A 19,605-nucleotide genomic window follows, 5' to 3' on the forward strand; every position below is an offset into this window, starting at 1 on the left:
ACGACACATACAGACTCATAAACGAGCATTATAACAGGACAACCGACACGTACAGAATCATAAACTAGCATCATAACAGGACAACCGACACATACATAATCCCCTGGAAACATTTGTGTCCCAGAAATAAAATATTTAATTGCCTTGGCCAATTTGGATTATTTGGTGCCCTGGGGTACCGCCAACAGGATCAGTTGATCCAGCTCGCGATTATCTGTATCTGTCTTCCAACATTATCCGGTGGTCCCGGGTTGATCCGGTAAAACTGCTCCAAAGACTATAACCAGTCCAGCGATCGGCAACATGTGTGTGACAATTATTTTTTAGGTATGCTTGAATCAGTGTAAAATATATATTATTATATAATATTATATATTGTCACACACTGTATTTGCTTTCATCTCATTTGGTGTTTGCGACCAAGATAAACTGGTAAGGTGAGCATGGGGGCACACCGGCGGCTGCTTCAGAGGCAGTCTCGTGTGGAATTATCTCGAAGATGGCAACGGTGGTTGAAAGTTGTGACTGCAAGAAACGTTGTAGCCGCACGCGATGTCCCACACCTCACTGCGCGAATTTGCTTTTGTACAGTTATTTTTGATGGAAATTAAAATGAGGTTAATAATTTAAATGATACTTGACTGCAAACATTATTTGTGACTATTGGTTGATAATTGTATTTTTTAGTGAGCTTCGACTATTTTGCAGGTGTGGTGAGGAGGAAATGCTCACTGTCTGAGAATGGAACTGCGTTGTGGGAATATCCAAGTTTTTCCAAGTGCATCTCCCTGGAACTGCAGACAGTCCTCCAATCGGTATGATTTATTTGTTTCCAAAGCGCTGGCATGCTTCATGACGAATGCACCTTAAAAACAATTACATTGTGCAATCTAAACGCAGTGGAGAAGCTACATCTTCAATTGGCACATAAATTGGCACGAAGTGAATGAGTGTTACTCCTGTGCCTCTTGCCTCAGTGCAAGGCTACAGTGGCAGTAAGGAGCTGTTAATCAGGGGGCCTGTCTCACCCATCGAGAAATCCTGTCGCCGCAGTCAGCCTCTTGCCACAAGAGGTCCCCTTTGCAGCAAGAGAGTAATACAGGTGTAGAGACGTAAATAGCGTCTCTACGGCGTATAAGACGACTACAACCACAACTGGTAAATAAGTGAGGTGGTGGGGAGGCAGGCCCTACAGAGCAGGGTCCCGTCCCAGAGAGAGAGAGGGGGGGGGGGGGACGTGCTGACACGGAGTAGTGAAGGGGGCCCGGACACGGGGCACGGAGGACACGTGACGCTGGCTCCGGTTCCATCGCGAGAGACCGAGAAGGGGGCGTGGCCGGAAGTGGAACGAGGCCACGCCCCCTCGGAGGATAAGAGGGACGGGGGCAGAGTGGATCGAGGTTGTCTGGCGGGACGAGCTGACCGTGCGGCGTTGCTTCGGGGGTCTTGGAGCGTCGGTCGTCGGGGACTCAGTTTACATAGAGTCTAGAATACCCCCGAGTATTGTTAGCCTGTAGCCCTGTTCAGTTGTTAATAAATCGTGGTGCCTCCAGACTTTTGTGTGTGCCTCGTGAGACACACACTACAAAGGGACTGTGCGTTGGGTGGTGGGTACGAGCTGCACGAATGCTTGACCACCTTCTCGTACTGGCACGCTTACGCCCCCCCCCCCCCCACACACACAAGACAAAAGCAAAGACCCACCAACTCCCCCTATATCCTTACACAGACTGTTGGGGCATTCGCTGTTAGCGACCACTACGAAGGTTGGGTCAGGCAGCACACGAGGGGTGGTGTGGCTGGCATCACGCCTGGCCAGCTTTGTCTTCCCAATGGTGATTTGTTCACACCATACCAGATACTAAGTTAAGGCTGAGTCGACGTAGGGGAGGCTCATGACCGGTTCAGATGTTCACTGATGTTGACTGTGTGGGATCGGGTCACTGGGTTCATAGGACAGCCATCTACCTCAACACACTACCGCTCCCCACACACAAACACAGGCAGATTTGCATCAATATGTGAATGAATGTTGCGTCCTGTCTGTACAATCGTACACACACCTGCTTATGCAGCATATGATCCTCATGGCGGTACCCCGGGGTACCAAATAATACAAAATGGCTGAGGCAATTAAATATTTTATATCTGGGACACTATTTTTTCCAGGGGTGTACTTCACTCCGCGACTGGGGTACCAATCAATCCGAAATCAGTGCTACTCCACGATGTCGAAGCGCAGCGAGGACGATTGCGCTGAAACCCCAAACACTCGGATGCTCCATATTGCATCGTGTACAGCTCGTCGAGATGAGCTAATTGCCGCATCGCCGACCATAAAAAGACAAAAAATTACTGCATCACAGACATTGTGCGAGAGCCGTGGTACAATGGTACTCCGGGGTACCGCTATAAGGTTCACTTCACAACTTGGACATGCAACGGATGGGGTGGGGGTGGTTTTACGTAAAGAGAATGGCATAGAAGGAGGAGGAGCGGTTATTGTAAAATTGGACACGACGCTCCACATTGAGAGAGGTGCAGACAGGGAGAGGCCGAGTTAGATACAGAGTGAGACACCGAGTGAGACGGAGTCGGACACCGAGTGAGACATGGATTGAGACACGGTCTCACTCGGAGTGAGACACCGAGTGAGACACCGAGTGAGACACCGAGTGAGACGGAGTCAGACACCGAGTGAGACATGGATTGAGACACGGTCTCACTCGGAGTGAGACACCGAGTGAGACACCGAGTGAGACACCGAGTGAGACGGAGTCAGACACCGAGTGAGACATGGATTGAGACATGGTCTCACTCAGAGTGAGACACCGAGTGAGACACCGAGTGAGACACCAATGCACGTGGAGTCTCGGGAGCCCACGAGGCTCCATGTGCAGCGGCCTCACAGGTGGCCGCGGGGAAGAGGCCGTCGCGTTCCACAGCGATGGCCGTCGCTACTAAACGCAGATGCTGCTATCCACCCTGTTCTTTGGGATATATTAATAGAAATTTGGGTTGTTTAAAAATTTTACCTAACTACTACTCTGATAATTTCGTACCTTTTTTTGTTTTTTCGATATACTGCCTATACGTTTGAAAAACGTGAAATAATTTTACACATTTTAATAACTGGAGAATTGCGCCTTTAATTACACGATGTAACACATTTTTTGTTCCTGAGTAGTAAGTATTATTTCCTCATTGCTAATGCCTAAAAAGTATAGAAAATGGCTATTATTCCCCACAAACTTTGCTTTTGTGACCAGGACAGTGATATTTTGAAATTTGCCTATTTTCAATGAGAAAACCGGCGAATTTGTGTTTTTTCGTTCACAAAGTCAGAAAACAACACCATATGAATCAAAATTAACATGTATTTATACTAAAGTAATACAAAAACGACAACAAAAGAAATAGAAGTGAGTAGTTTTTAGAGATTTATGATTTTACTGTAAATCTTTTTCACGAATCAGTCCCCAAATGTCTCCCATCATGTTCTCGTTATACTGTCCTTGGTAGCGGCGTTCAAAGTCCAATATATCCTGGTGGAAGCACTCACTTTGCTCCTCCGAGTACGCTCCCATGTTCTCCTTGAATTTATCAAGATGAGCATCAAGGATATGGACTTTGAGGGACATCCTACAGCCCATTGTGCCGTAGTTCTTCACCTGAGTCACAACCAGCTCCACATAGTTTTCGACCTTGGGATTGCTCAGGAAGCCATGAACCACTGCGACAAAGCTGTTCTAAGCCGCTTTCTCCTTACTAGTGAGTTTCTTGGGGAATCATTGCACTTCAGGATCTTCTTTATCTGTGGTTCGAGGAAGACACCGCCTTTGACCTTAGCCTCAGACAGCTAAGGGAAGAATTTTTGAAAGTACTTGAACCCTGCCGACTCCTCATCTACAGCTCTGTCAAATTGTTCCATAAGGCCTAATTTGATGTGCAGTGGTGCTATTAGCACCTTCCGGGGGTCCACCAGTGGCTCCCACTTGACATTATTCCTCCTCACAGAGAACTCGGTGTGCTGTGGCCAGTCCCGTCTGTGGTAGTGTGCCTTGGTGTCCCTGCTGTCCCAAAGGCAAATATAGCAGGGAAACTTGGTAAAACCGCCTTGGAGACCCATCAGGAATGCCACCATTTTGAAGTCTCCGATGACCTCCCAGCCGTACTCATCATACTTCAAGGCATCCAGCAAGGTCTTGATGCTGTTGTAATCCTCTTTGAGGTGCACCGAGTGAGCCAGGGGAAGAGATGGGTACTTGTTACCATTATGGAGTAGAAGCAGAGCCCATCTTGATGGGTGAAGAAACTGCAAAAAGGTTGGTGATGCTTCCTCTAATCTGCGACTTGCACACTTTCAACCAACAAGTTCCACTGCTTGAACCTAGACGTCAAAAGCTCGGCATTCGACTTGGTGACACCAAGATCTCTGATCAAGTCTTTGAGGTCTTTTTTGGTGGGGTAGTATAGGTTTCTCTCCTCAGCTCCACCTCTGAAATATCATCCAGATCTACAACGTCTTCCTCGCTCTCTGACTTGCTGCTCTCTTCTAAAGATGGCTGCTCTCTCTCTGTAAGAGTGGGTACAGGGAGCTCAAAGCAGTGTGGCACCAGGTCGATGGATGAAGGAAGGTCCAGATATGTGATAGCAGTTGCATTCTTGCCAGTCCGACGTTTGGAAGGGTCCACCATGCAGAAGTAGCAGTTGCTTGAGTGGTTAGGGGGTTCCCGCCAAATTCTTGGGATAGTGAACTTCATGGCTCTCATTTCCCGTCTGTACCATCCTACAAAAAGACATATATTTTTTCAATAACATTGAAAATTGTAAAACATTTTAAAATTAACAACTTTTACAATTTTACAAATTTTTACAAATTGTGTTACGTAAAATTCCGAGCAACAATTGTCCATCTACCTTCCAGAGTTTTTTGCATTGCTCGCAGGTGAAATGAGGTGCCCAGGGTTTGTCTTTACCCCCGACAGGCATGCTGAAATATGCCTTGTAGGCCTCACATATCTTAGCAGATGCTTCCACAGAGTACTTTTTCGCTCTTGTCTTTATAAATTGGCTGTAGACGTAGCAAAACGTGTCTGCTGGATGCTTGCAGCCACTTGATGCCATCTCAGAAAAATGCAGATATGTATCCACTTAGGCAGCTGGAACTAAACTGAACTGGTGGGCTTAAGGCCTTGTATGTATACTACTATTTATATTACTGGAAAGTTCTAGAATGTTCTAGATGTTACTCAAAGTTTACTCAGCACTGAATCTATCTGGAATGTTCTGGAAAATAGGTAAATTTCTAAATATCACTGTCCTGGTCACAAAAGCAAAGTTTGTAGGGCATAATATCATTTTTTGTACTTTGAGGCATAAGCAATTAGGAAATAACACTTACTCCCCAGGAACAAAAAAAAAGGTTGTTACACAGTGCTATTAGCAAAATAAACCGACAGGGCTATCAGTGAGGAAATAACCCTCCATGTACCTACACTGTATATGGCACCATTACACACTCTCATATGTACACATGTGTAGGTCTCGTACTCCGGTTGTCTTTCTCGTTCCGTTTATTCACACTTTAGAGTTCACACCTTCTCCTCATCACCGCTCCGTGTCTCCCCGTTCGCTCCGTTACACTATCCGCCATCAACGACACTCTATGTCTCTCAATTCGCTCTCCTGCTCTCCCAAGGTCCGTTACTCCGCTGCTACCCTACTCTGTATTCCTCCGATGCACTGCTACCACTGCTACCGCACTCTGCGTTCTCTCTCTCTCCACTGCTACCGTACTCTGTCTATGTTCTCTCTATCCACTGCTACCGTACTCTGTTCTATCTCTATCCACTGTTACCGTACTCTGTCCTATCTCTATCCACTGTTACCGTACTCTATCCTATCTCTATCCACTGCTACTCTGTCTCTCTCCCTGGCACCAACCGCTCCAGCTCCAATCCCGTCTCTCCGTTACTCCATCCTTTTATCCCCACACCAATCAGCCCCAATCAATAATCTCACCCCCAGCTTCACCACTCGCCCCCAGGCCCCCAGCCTCACGTGACCTTGTTATTCCCGCCAGAGCGGCGCCGGTCATTAACTACTCACCCTCCTAACCAATCACCGGCCTGCGTCCTCGGTTACCCCTAACACCTGTCGCCCATCTTAACGACGTCTTCCTCACGCCCGACAACAACAACCCCATCCTCAGATACCCCCCACTGTACACTGCTCGCTTGCATAGCAACAGAACAACAGAATGCGTGGCGCATCATATTTCAAGTCCTACACATGTATGTACGTGTTATTGCTCGCACAGAAACAGATGCACAACAGATAGTTTTGTACATTCATACAAATGCGCCTTCTTGATTTTACTACCTGGACACATTCAACTAGACACCCAATGTAGCCAGCTCACAAATATAACGTGCACCACGTGAGTGTTAGATTGTAACCATACATTAAGAATACAGTGAGGTACTCACGAGTAATGTTTCAGACCATGTGAGCATGGGGCTTACGGGTTGTAGCACGTGTGTTTCCTGAAGAAGCCTCCAGCACAGGGAAACAAAACGTCGGACGTCGTGGCAAACAACATACGGTACACAAAGGAGAGCTGCACAGCCCAGCCAGAAAAACCTACGGCAGTGTCTGGAGTCAAATTAGATTGAAAACTCATTTTTTTAAAGCTGCTTTTTGTTTTCATTTGGTGTCCTTTCCTTACACGGTGCAAAAGAAGTTCAACATACATACACATTTGTGTCATGAACATCGAAAGAGAAGCATTGTTAAGGAGCGCTGTGTCGTGTTTTTGAGCGGCTACGCCTCTGCCGTTTGTCGCCCGCCTCGCAGCTGAGATACCACCGCAGCAAGCGTCTGTGGGCGCCCTCACTCGCGGACGGCCTGTCCCAGACGAGCCGCGAGCTGGCCGAGGCGTCGCAGGGGCAAGTCCTGTACGGCGGAGACGTCCTCGCCTCGCTCGACATCCTGCGCAATGTCAGCGACACCTTCCGGCGAGCGCCCTTTCAGCCGTCCAGCGACGACATCCAGGTCGCCGCCTCCACCGCGCACAACTCGCGGTCGCACGGTGGAATCCGGTTGCGAGCACGACTGATATGAGCGCAGCGCTCGCTGTCTCTCTTGTGTCGAGCAACGCGTCCCTCAATTCACGCTGTTCGCAGGAGGCCCAATGGGTACCTTTTGACACCAGGACACTTTGAGAAGTAAAATCAGGTTTATAAGCACACCGATTGGTACGGTTGGGTACGTATGGTGCGAAAGAGGGTCAACATACCTACAAGCCTTTTTCTCTGGATACTTTGTTAGAGTTCAGTGATATATAACATCGTCTAAAGTTGACGTCTGAATTCAGTGCCTCACACAGCCACGTGATGGAAGGAACCGGATAGCTCAGGGGCCATTGATATGCGAGAGCAGTGCGAGACAGCACCACTGAGATTCGGAGGTTGAATCTACATTACACACACGCACACAAGAAACACATTACATTTGGTTTCTCACATTTATTTGACATTCCAGTTTTGAGAATTACGTTTTTTTTTACGCCATGTGACCAACACCTGATGCAAGGAATGTTTAAAAGTGACACCACCTACTCTGGATAAGAGGCAACTGTGTGACATTATAAGCTGTTCTGTAACTCCCTAGGGCTATTATTTGACAAATTCTTGCAGTGAGACATTGTGTAATTGTGCCAATTGCTTGCTTGTGTGCATTGGAAATGGAAAATGATTTGTCTAATAAGACGACAACGCGACCGACACTTGAAAAAGAAACATACAAATGTTTTTCTCTTATTACCGCCTAAGATTAATGTATCTTCTAGATTTGAAGCTTTCGTGACTGCAATGATTCATATTCTTAGGTTTTTTCGGTAAAGTCACGTAGGTAAAAAACATTAAAAAGTAAAATAAAATAAAAATCACGACGTTTCGGAGGCAACACAAGCTTCCGTCTTCAGGTGGTACCGTCACAGCCACGACAGCTGTATCAAGTAAATGAGATATTGCAGAAGCTACCACTCCGTTTATATAATGGTTGGAGAAGGTGGTGGGGCAAGGGCCGCATACTTTTATTAATATGGTAAGGTGAGGCTTAAGACTAAAAATAGACTGCATAACAAAGGCTGAGCCTTTCTTATGGAGAGGTGCGGTTTGTGACTCAACCTGTAACAGGGAGACCACCACTAGACATGGTAAAACTGTGATGGTTGTCTGTCAAATACGATTGGCAAATAAGTGTAGTTAAATCTTTTTTGCATGGTTAATCACATCTTTCCAATGATTACTCAGTTTGTAACCGTCATCACGGTTGAAATTATGTCTGTGTTTGTATATTTGTATGGCTTCGTGTACAAACCTATGATGGTAGCCAGGAGGTTTGCAGAGAACCTTGGTCTCGGAAAATACTCTCATGAAATTGTATTGTATTTTCCGAGACCAAGGTTCTCTGCAAACCTCGAAGCCATACAAATATACAAACACAGACATAATTTCAACCGTGATGACGGTTACAAACTGAGTAATCATTGGAAAGATGTGATTAACCATGAAAAAAAGATTTAACTACACTTATTTGCCAATCGTATTTGACAGACAACCATCACAGTTTTACCATGTCTAGTGGTGGTCTCCCTGTTACAGGTTGAGTCACAAACCGCACCTCTCCATAACAAAAGCTCAGCCTTTGTTATGCAGTCTATTTTTAGTCTTAAGCCTCACCTTACCATATTAATAAAAGTATGCGGCCCTTGCCCCACCACCTTCTCCAACCATTATATAAACGGAGTGGTAGCTTCTGCAATCTCTCATTTACTTGATACAGCTGTCGTGGCTGTGACGGTACCACCTGAAGACGGAAGCTTGTGTTGCCTCCGAAACGTCGTGATTTTTATTTTATTTTACTTTTTAATGTTTTTTACCTACGTGACTTTACCGAAAAAACCTAAGAATATGAAAAATGTATCTTATATTGCCAGAGTTATCTAGAATAAAGAGTTAGTAACGTATTATCTTTAAACCCACACCCTTCTCACGTAGTATGTCCTCTGACCCCCTTTCACACACACCAAATATCATCAACACTGCTTCAATGGTAAACGAAATCCCTTTTACTACCTGAAAATCGCAACAACTTACGAACAAGGTGCAACACCCCATCGCGAAACGCTGCCGTAAGATTCATCAGCCGGGCGGGTGGTGGTGGTGGTGGCTCTGCGTTCAGCTGCCTGTAATCCAGCACTGTGGAGGCAGCAGCGAGGGTTGGTGGCTCACCACATAATTGACAAAATGTGGCGAGACAAACTTTCCGTGGACATCGAGGAGGTGTGATACCCTGGCTCGCCAACAGAAGTGTGGACTTGATATGCTCTGTCCCTTCTGTACGGGATAGAGTCTTGCCCCCTCGCATGTGGGACTTCTCTCCGGGTGCTCAAGTTTCCTTCCACATGTATAATAAACACTGTTTAACATCATTGGAACCTCATTTGCCAGTAAAAATATGATAATTGTTTTTTTACCTTTCTATCTGGCAACAAACTGACACCTTTTTACAAGGAGTCATGTTTGCATAGACCACAATACCTGCAGTCATAATGCAAACAAAAAACACAACTCTGATAATGTGCACTGTCCTTGAAGTTGATTGGTCCACACCCGAGACAGCTTTCCTTAGAGCCTAGTCTCACATGGGTTGGACCAGATGACGCCAAAAGGCGCACAACTCAAAGACAATGCACCATCAGAGTATGAGAGCTCGGGTAAGCATTTACACCATTGGAACCTCATTTGCCAGTAAAAATATGATAATTGGTTTTTTACCCTTCTTGTAAAAGTTGTGGATTTGCTCTCCAACACACCGATGTGCTGTATTAGTAACGAATTGGCATATTCCGTTTACGTGACAAACCTTATTAATTGGCTGTGTCGGGTGGTGGTGGGTTTAACAACGCATTTATATTTACACGATATAACCCCAAAAAACTGTTATGGATAATAAACACTCACTGATTGGCTGAAAACATCTTAATATGTAAAGAACTGCAGAGCAATTGTTGGCGATGCCTGGCAGCCTTCCAGCTTGTCTGTGGTTCCTCAGCAATTGTGAGATGCAATTTGGATGAACGATACTGTGTAAAATTAATCATTGGATTTTTTTTATCTTTAAAAAGTTCCCCATCAGAATGGCGTGTACAGCCTCAGCACCTTTAACTGCCAAACGTTCCAATGCTTGAGCCAACAGTCTTAACAAATGAGCCCACGTCATCCACTTATACGTGAGCGTGATGGAGCTTAGTTTAGCGATACATCACTGTGGCGCTATTCATGAAATGGATTTCACAAAGCACTCCCGACAATCCACTTCCACAACAATACCTGGGCACATCAACATGCACAAAGCTAAGTACGGAAATTCAACGCAAATTATAATTAGAAGAAAACAGATCTGGCTGGTCAATGGGCCACAAAGGTCTATAAGCCCCTGAAAGTCAGCCATGTGTGTGTGAACACCTCCGATTCGCCATCGGGGTCTGGAGCAGCTTGCCAACTGAAGTCCAGTCAGCCTTGACAATCGGTGCTTTTAAGACCGGACGAAAATAAAGCGTTCCTTCTCTTCCGTTTAGTTTAATTTAGTTTCATTTTCTCAGTGCGATCTACACGTCTGTCTCAGATTTTTGCTGAATATGGCGCATGATTAAGGTTGTATTGATCGGTTGGTGGTCTACTCACTGCTAGATTAAATGCCTCCCCATGTCGTTGCCATCCCTCGTTCTCCCACGATGCCGTAATTTATCTCACTCCTGCACATGAGCTGATGTCATCGCTGCTTCTCCTCTGGACATCCTCTCGGCATGTTCCATATTTTTCCATTTCATCACCTGCCTCATCCGGCCGTGACCGTTCCTTCTATTTCATGTGTCCCTCCCAAGCCCACTTGCTTTCATAAACAGTCAATGCGATGTCTCTGATGTGCTTTTGTTGTCTGATTCACATGTTGCTTCTTCTGCCTCTCGGCATAACTCCAATCATGCATCTCTCCATGTTTCTTTGCGTGCTTTTCAGCATTGGTTCAGTTTTATGTGGCAGTGTTCACCTCTCTGATCAATGTCATAAGTCATAACTTTACACACGTGTCAGGTGGTGGCAGGTTTAACGACACATTTATATTTACGTGGTATACCCCGAACAACCTCTATTGTGGATAATATTGGTCACGAAAGCCTAGGTGTTAAACTGACACGTATTGTTGTCCTTCCCCTGCACCTCCGATTTTCAGTTGACTACGTATGGTGCGAAATAAGTTCAACATACATAGATACATACGTTTCTTTTCATTATCAAGATCAGCTCTTTAAAAGCGCTGTAACTGGCTCCCTATGTTTCATTATTTTGATCTCGGTACGCTGTAAATAACTGCCCTAGGTATGATTGTATGTGTAGGCTTTCATGACCAATATTATGATTCGTTTAGTTATTTCAGGGTTAGTTCGTGTAGGTAATTTTTCTATTTAACCATAACGCAGCCCTACTTGCAAGAGCCACTCAAATCTCGCTGCCACGTGGGAAAATATGGCCAATTAATTTGGTTCATCGGAAAACTGGAATGTTGAAAAGCAAGCAAAATTTTGACAATATTTTGTTACGACTTTTTCGCTGGAGATTAAAACCAGCATCATCAGGTGCTAACAAGAGCTCGGCTCTCGCATAGACGAAGGCAGTACAGCAAGTGGACTAATCGCCATCTGTATCCATCTGTATGGGGATAGAATGTTGCCCTCTCACCCGCGTTAGTTTTCTCTGCATGCTTTGGTTTCCTCCCCACGTGAATAATAAACACACGTCATGCATTGGCTGAAAATATCTTAAAATATAAACCCAATGCAGCAGGACCCTCCTGAAAAAGAGTCCTGCTACTCACTGTGATTCTCCTGGATAAATAAGTAATCATTATATTATTATACTCTCTTTGCAGTCGTGTCCCTCTGACACAACATGTTTTTAATTGCTAAGTGAACTTGATATACATTATTTCTAAGTGATGTGTAAGTGAACCCTGAGGAACGATAGCAAAGGACTTGATGATGATGATAATAATGGCTGTAAAATTGGGCTCAAGATAAATGAGCAAAGAAAAATCTTGCACAATTAAGTGGATACAGATATGTCTCAGTTGTCGTTAAAGGGATTTGAAAAAGACACCCACAGTGCGACACGTGTCACGAGCAACTCGCCACTCACAACGCAACTCAGAGGTGTTACGGTCTGAGCTTGTGAGATTACTTTTTTTTATTCCAGAACAAACGTATTCATATGTATATGTTTTAACTGGTATAAAGGTTAACAAAAAACTAACAAAAAACGACAAGCTGCGGTTGCTGTGCTGGGAGACGCTTTGCCATCGGTGTCACGCCGTTTCTGAAGCCACCCAACTTGTCGTTTTGTCGGGTTTAACATTTAAAATAAATTGTGTCTCCTGTTTATGTGCACGTAGTGATATTGTTCCGCATCCCGATAGATTCCAGTGTTTATTTGCTCTACGGCAAAAAAGTGATTTTATAATGATTATTATTACTATGAATTAAAAGTAGTATTACTGTGTTGGCTCACAACTACAGTGATACTTCGAATGACTTCTCCCCCTTTTATGTCGTTTCGCAAAAACGTCGTCACTTTATTATTCAAACCGCTGCCCGATGAGCGTCGCCCCAACCCCACACTCGCATCGCTCACAGCGTCGTCCGGCCTCTCAGCCTTCGCCTCCACCACCTGCCATGAACATTGCTTGGATTGACGTCGTTTCAATATTCGTCCTGGCACCTTTGAGTAACGCATTCCCCACATAATAAACTGGGTTGTTACTGTCGCTCTAACTCGGTTAATTATATCATCACGGTGGCCGTGTGGCTCAAAGGTCAGAGTGCTGAGTTGGCACCAGTCTATGTATGCATTTCTTTCGGACCGTACGTAACCAACGGTGCTAATTGTGTGGACCATTGAGGCACTGGGTTCGAATCCAGTGCTTGTTTGGTTCTAAAGCTGTTGACTTATCTGCTGTTTGTAATTTGGTGAACGCCTTGGGCACCCACGGGGTCTACTCGTGCCCTCTCTCTCATTCGTAGCATTGACATTGACTTTACAAACAAAATATATTTCTAAATCCGTCTGAAAATGTACTCGACCTTCTTACAATCAAGTGAACTGTCAGCCTTCTAGCTCTACTTCACGGGGATGTTTGTAAGTGGTTGGGCTTAAACTGGAATTTTAATTTATACATTCCACATATTTAGTTAATACTTACTCACCTATCACACGTTAATTAAATGTATTAGGTGATAATCACGTTTCATTGTAATTTTAATTCAGTTCATTCACAATTGACGAACAGTTTGCAGCATGCCAGTCACCCTCCGCCTTCCAGCACTATCACCCCGCTACCCCCCCCCCCGCTACCCTCCCCATCCCTGTCCCACAATCATCCCCTCTGCAATCCCCCCTCCCACTATCCCCCCGCTATCTCCCCCCCCCCCCAGCTATCCCTCCTCTTTGACCCCCCCATCCCCTCCCCGCAATCCTCCCCACTACCCCCCCCGCTATCTCCTCCCCATAACAGCAAGGCCCCCCCCCCACCCACCCCGATGAGCCTGGCTTGGAGAGGTTTTACTCTGATCCGTCCTGCGCGACTCCTAAATGGGGACGGACAATGAAGCGCCAAGCGGGGATCGATCGTCCGGAGAAGGAGAACACTCACAAGCACGGGGAGAGAGGCGAGGGGCGAGATGGAGGCCCAGGGGAGCGAAGCATCATCGATAGGGCATTGATTGGTGCAAAAGCGCCGTCGACGATAGCCGGGGTAGAGAAAACCCGGATTAGAATTTGGATATTGAAGATTGGGATATTTTTCAAAGGGTGGAAACTTTGAAAGGATATATCCAGTGTTGGACGGTATCACAAACCGCACGCCCAATTGCCTGAATTACGTACATACATATGTGGGATGTGTAATGCATAATAGAACATTTTCAAGTTATTTGGTAGCAATTTCGGATTTAAGTGGCTTTTTCTGGTGGGGGGTTGGGATCAGCAGTATTGGTGGCCGTCATTTGACAACTTTGTTGTAAACCTAATACCTCCATTACGCCGCGTGTGGCGCCTTCGTATATCTTCGATTACAATTTACCAGTGTATAGATCCCCTCGTGAAAGGGGTGCACACTGGGCACAGACTTGTGGATTGTTTCATCCACCAGCCATCCCTGGTCAGTGGGTATTCTTTTGGTTCACTATTTAAATGTGCACTTGGCATGCCGAGGCGGTGGCTTCGCCGTACCCGGCAAGCTGCGAGGTGTCGCCGTCTCCGCTCTTCCATTCTCGTGTTTCACTAAATTTGATACGGGAAGGTGTACATCGATTCGCTGCGGACCCGAGCACGATAACAATTTACACCAATTTCACAATTTGTAGCTGTCAATTAAACAGCGCTCACAAAATCGCCACAACTCACGATTGCTTGCCATTTTTAACAAAAAAAATTGGTTAAAAAAAAAAAAACCTAGTCGCTATCTCGACAGAGAAACAACATCCGACCTAAAGTGGGATCAATTGAAAAACCACGGCACGCAAAGGGCAGCTTTCGGCCGGCTCTCCATTACCGCCGCCCCCTTCCATAAAACCTGCACGGGGGCCGTAACTGAAAGTCCAAGATTGATGGTTCGATCCTTCAACTGTCACTTACAAAACTGGCTGGATGAAATGCTGGGTATTTTCAATGTAACTTAATGTTTTCTTTTGATGCAGCTGACAACGCGTGTGTATTTGTTGCCTTGTGCAGAATGTGCTTCAGTCGTACAGTAACTTGGTCGCGGATGTCCACAGGGAGCACTGGGAGGACACGTCAGAGGTGAGCATTATCATTTATCAGGCAATGTGCACCTCATTGTATTCAGTCTCATAACAAATACTACCGTGCGTGTGTAGGTTGTTTTGCTATATCTTTAAATATTTGCTTCAGTTGAAATGATAGAAAAGAAGTGTGCATCCTACAATACCCTTTGCTCGTGTTGAAGGCAGTCCTAGAAGGCCGTGAGGCTGATGGGATGTGTACAAACGTATTTAATTTATTTACGTAGAGAGACCAATATGAGGAAGTATATTGTTCGCTAGCTTATTTGTTATTGTTTGTTTATTTAATTTGTGACATTTTAAAGTGAGCGTGAGCATTGCTGTCCTGAGCAATAGTGGTAAAAACCTGTGTTCGAAAGATACTCGCTTTTGCCTCAATTACACTTTAGCACATTGGGTCACGAGAGAAAATTAAACAACAAACGAATGAGGATTTGTGTTCGGCAAAACAACATCTTCATCTTAATGCTACCACAAACAACTCACCAGTAATTAAAGTATGATTCCGCGAAGTAGTATGAGCCACTGATGAATAGTTTCGTGCTTGTTCAGTTAGTATCACATTTTCAATGTTAATTATTGTTCAGAGTTAGAAATATCATACCTATGAGACTAACACGAGCTTGTTCAGATCCCACTTATAAACCTCTGATATGGCATCGCTGTCTGTGCTGGTTAAAATATTTGTTAATATCATTTTTCAATGCACTTGATATTATTCCATGCCTCAGTTTAGTTTTTATTTTATTTGGGTAATGAACCCAAGGTCTTGAAAGTTGATGTGACTTTTTAGTACCTTTGTAGAAACTTCTAGAGGTCCTCATGATCCATCAAGGCACCGTTTGGAGCTTTGTGATTCTCACGATTCCTAAGCCGGAATCATGATTCCAATCTTAGAATGGAACCTGATTTCTTCCAAAACGGGATCAGCGTTTTTGGAATTGGGGTTAGCCAGATTACGCGTAACCCAGCACAGCGTTCAGGAATGGCCTTGGGGGGTTCTGGCTAGTCTATCGGAATTGCCACCGACATGCAAGGTCTGTGCCTATGTAATACATTTTGTGCCAGAATCAGGGTGGAAATTAGCCAATTTCATGCATTACTATGCATTAGCGATGCATTGCAATGCATTCAATGGGGAATCTGGCCATCTGGAGGAGGCAGAATCAACAAACTGGCTGGTTGCTTAGCTGTGCCAAGCAAAGCTGAAGCTTATCTAAAGTTAGTTTTGCAATAGAATCACAATAGAATCACAGTAGAATCCCATTATTTTGCTCAAATCTTCGATTGCAGAATCCAATTGATATGAATGTAGATTTAAAATGGGAAATCATCGATAAAAGAATCACAATTTCTGCATCAATTGTCTGTCTCTTGTGGAATTGTAGGAATCACATGGCCTGCAGACAAATTCCCATTTCTATTCACTGTCTCAAAATCTATTTATCGCAGTCAGCTATTATTGTCTTGATGTGTTATTAATTTGGTAATGTTTGCGTTTATTCTTCCAGATTTATTCTGCAATTTCTAACTTCATGGACATGCTGGAAGGTTTTTTGCACATGATAGGAGAGGGGATGAAATATTACTACGACTCGTACTTTGTAAAGGAGAATTTGGGTAAGTGCTGTTTACAAATGATACGATTGCTAAACTCTTTAAGTGGAAATAAACCTTGAGGCACTCTTTCTGGCATCACAATCGATACGCTTACAACATCTTGCACTCTCGTCCTGGCAGGAATTGTAAGATTACATTCAAAAGAATTAGATGGCAAAATGTGATTTCGGGAAAGAGAAAAACAACGCGACTACATTATTTAATTGAAATATTTAGATATTTTCATATCACGTTTTAAGAAATATGGCACATTTTGAAGACAATAACCTGAAAGCCGAAAATAATGTGGAGAGAGATACACATGCTGGGAATTCACGCTGAGAGATAGAAATAAGAACACATTGATCAGAGATCTGGTTGGTGGCTCAGGGCTGAGAGCACGGAGCTGGTGCCGGGGAGATCCGAGATTCTAATCGGGAAAGAAACCTGTGATTAAACTGCCTTCTCAAACGTCGTGAATTAATGGTCTTAAGCCCACACACCAATCATTGTCCGCAAAAAAAGGGAAAAACCAAAATAGAAGCATTTGGGGTTTAATCTTGATTTGAAGCTTTCGCGACTGCAGTCACGTGACTTTACCGAAAGAACCAAAGAGTATTTGGGGTTTAATTTTATTTGCCTAAATTTCAGCTCTGAGACATGTACATTGCGGTTGTTCTATGATGTCATCTTCTTGGGCCGTTTTCTGCCACAGGGGTGATCCACTGCAAGCTGCAATGTTTCTGAAGAGACATTTATTCATCGTCTGAAGCCGACAGCCTAATTCGAATAAAACTGCGAGAGGGGGGGAGAAAGAAAAACAAAGATTAAAGTTAGCTTGGCCAGGACATGTAGCCAGAAGGGATGATTGCCAACGCACAAGATTGGTGGCAGAATAGCAGGGGAACGTGCCTGTGAGATTTTACATCACAGGAGCGCAAATGATGTTTGACGTAGGAAGGACTTCATCTAGCAGTGGCTAGATAATGGTTGATGGTCATGGTGATGAACCTGTGAAAAAAAGATACGCTATTAAATGATTGATCATTAAGTTGAGCACAACGACTGACCGCCACAAGTGTGGAGATGTCTTCAAATCAACACGGCTTCTTTCAATAATTTTAACTGCCAGTGCAGAAGTTTATATTCACTGTGCATTGAGGATGTGCGGCGAGCACAAACGCTGTGCCTCATTAAAGTATGGTTATGCTCAGTAGATTGAAATAGGTTTTGCTTCAGGAATCGGGGTTGTATATCATAACGTAGGTATTTCATTAGAATTCTAAACAAGTTACGCTGCTTAAATTGTTTTATCTCAAATAGCACACCGCTCGCCTGCTACGTGAATGTATATGCGACGCACGGCCGTTGGAAAACATTTGTTGCTTGTATTTTTTTAATGAAATATGTGCTTTCCAATGTTTTTGCTTATCTTGCGTACTACCTCAGAGGCACATCTCTGCACATTAGGTGTAGTTATTACCAGAGGATTAGCGCGAACAATCACGCGTATTTCATTTTGCAGCTGAGAACAAGTAATTAGTTTACGTGGACACTGTACTGGTATATACCCAACCTACATCCCCCAGGCGTTTACAGATTAATGTCCCAATTGGTTTTACGCCAATGATGCTGCCAAGCAGTTGGAGTGTGCCTCCCAGGCCAGCGAGGATGTGCTGTAGCGCACGCCGGATGAGTCTCCTTTATGTCCAGCAAGCTGTACACATTCCTATTACGTTTGCAGGCGCCAAGTGCGGCAGGATAAGATGTCGGCAAGCATACCAAGAAAAATAAAGCTGCAAAAAATATATTGATGCAAATTTGACTGAGAAAATGTGTTTCGCATCGATAATATTTTGGGAGTAAATTTAAATTTACAGGAATATTTTTTCTCTCTAGAATTTCAGGTTTTATTTGGGTTAGATCACGTGAACGTATAAATGTGCCGTTAAACCCGCCACTACCTGACACCGGCAATTAGTAAGGTTTGTCACCTAAACATAATGTGCCAATTCGTTACGAGTACAGCACAACCGGTGTAAATCCACAACATTTACAATCTGAGTACGACATTTCGCCAGTAATTACAACTAGCTTCATCAGGCGACAGCCAGTTGAGTTCTCAACTTTTGACATCCAGTTTGTCTAGGGGTTGTTTTTTTTCTCCACTCCTTATGTCAATGCCACTTGGTAGACGGTAATGGTGCAGCTCTGTGATTGCTTGACTGAAGGCGAAAGAGTCTCCACTAGAAGGAGGGTATTTGTCCATATCCTGCATGCTGACTTATTACGTTAAAAAGTGGCAGTACCCACACTTGACCCCATCATATTCGACCTTCTGATCAATGAACTGTGGTCTATTCAAATAATACCTCTCTATGGTCAGAGACTTGCAAATCCCACGGACTGCAAGTCTAATGCGCTCACCATTACAACACGTGTCATTGTGCAACCGGTGATAAACAATGCACTCAGTCTCTTAATTCGATAACATTTTTATTGTTTGTCAGGCTATTGGCGTGCGCCTTTGCTACTGCACCTTTTGCAATATGCCATAGCTCTGAGAGGGAGATGCTTCGGATGATTAAGTTTCAGGGCTCGTCTGAACGCGTTCAGTGTTTGTCAACCTTTGCGCATGGTGCAGAGAATTCAGAGCCGTCGAAACGATCATCACGTTGCCGTTTTTATTTATTATTTCCACCTTTTTTGATCCGGGATAAACAACAATTTAATTCCATAAGCAGTTTCGTTTATGCAAAAATGGAACATGTAATTTCCATATATTAACATTGAATCATATATTTTTTTGTTTAAACCATCGTGTAAAATAATACAAGTTAATTCATGCAGTAATTGTGTATTACAAGCTTTTAAAAAGCTCCATGGGTGCACGTTTGAATGCATTTATATTTTAATAAAGAGATAATTTCAATCTTGATTTGAGATTATTTAAATCAATGATCATATTGTTACGCCTATCAGATCCCCATTTTAACTCATTACAGTTCTACAAATATAATCAGTGCAATTTGAATATTTTCATGTTTTGTTGTTCTTTGTAATACTGTAAGTGCCAGTGCATC

General features: G+C 44.1%; 1 protein-coding gene across 6 annotated transcripts in view; it reads left to right on the forward strand.

The window, feature by feature from the left end:
* The window catches only part of LOC133350367 (adhesion G protein-coupled receptor B1-like), a 196,710-nt gene that overhangs the window by 101,853 nt on the left and 75,252 nt on the right, over positions 1-19,605 (forward strand). For 5 of the 6 annotated variants that reach the window (XM_061564674.1, XM_061564679.1, XM_061564677.1 and 2 more), the window contains exons 10-13: positions 688-815; positions 6,859-7,056; positions 14,853-14,921; positions 16,435-16,543. In XM_061564674.1, the coding sequence (XP_061420658.1) occupies positions 688-815; positions 6,859-7,056; positions 14,853-14,921; positions 16,435-16,543 (504 nt within the window). The remainder of the gene's footprint in view (positions 1-687; positions 816-6,858; positions 7,057-14,852; positions 14,922-16,434; positions 16,544-19,605) is intronic. The other variant, XM_061564678.1, reaches the window with a different exon arrangement.

The sequence above is a fragment of the Lethenteron reissneri genome, chromosome 33 (assembly GCF_015708825.2).
Source record: "Lethenteron reissneri isolate LAM-NWPU_2019-01 chromosome 33, ASM1570882v1, whole genome shotgun sequence".
Taxonomy (NCBI): domain Eukaryota; kingdom Metazoa; phylum Chordata; class Hyperoartia; order Petromyzontiformes; family Petromyzontidae; genus Lethenteron; species Lethenteron reissneri.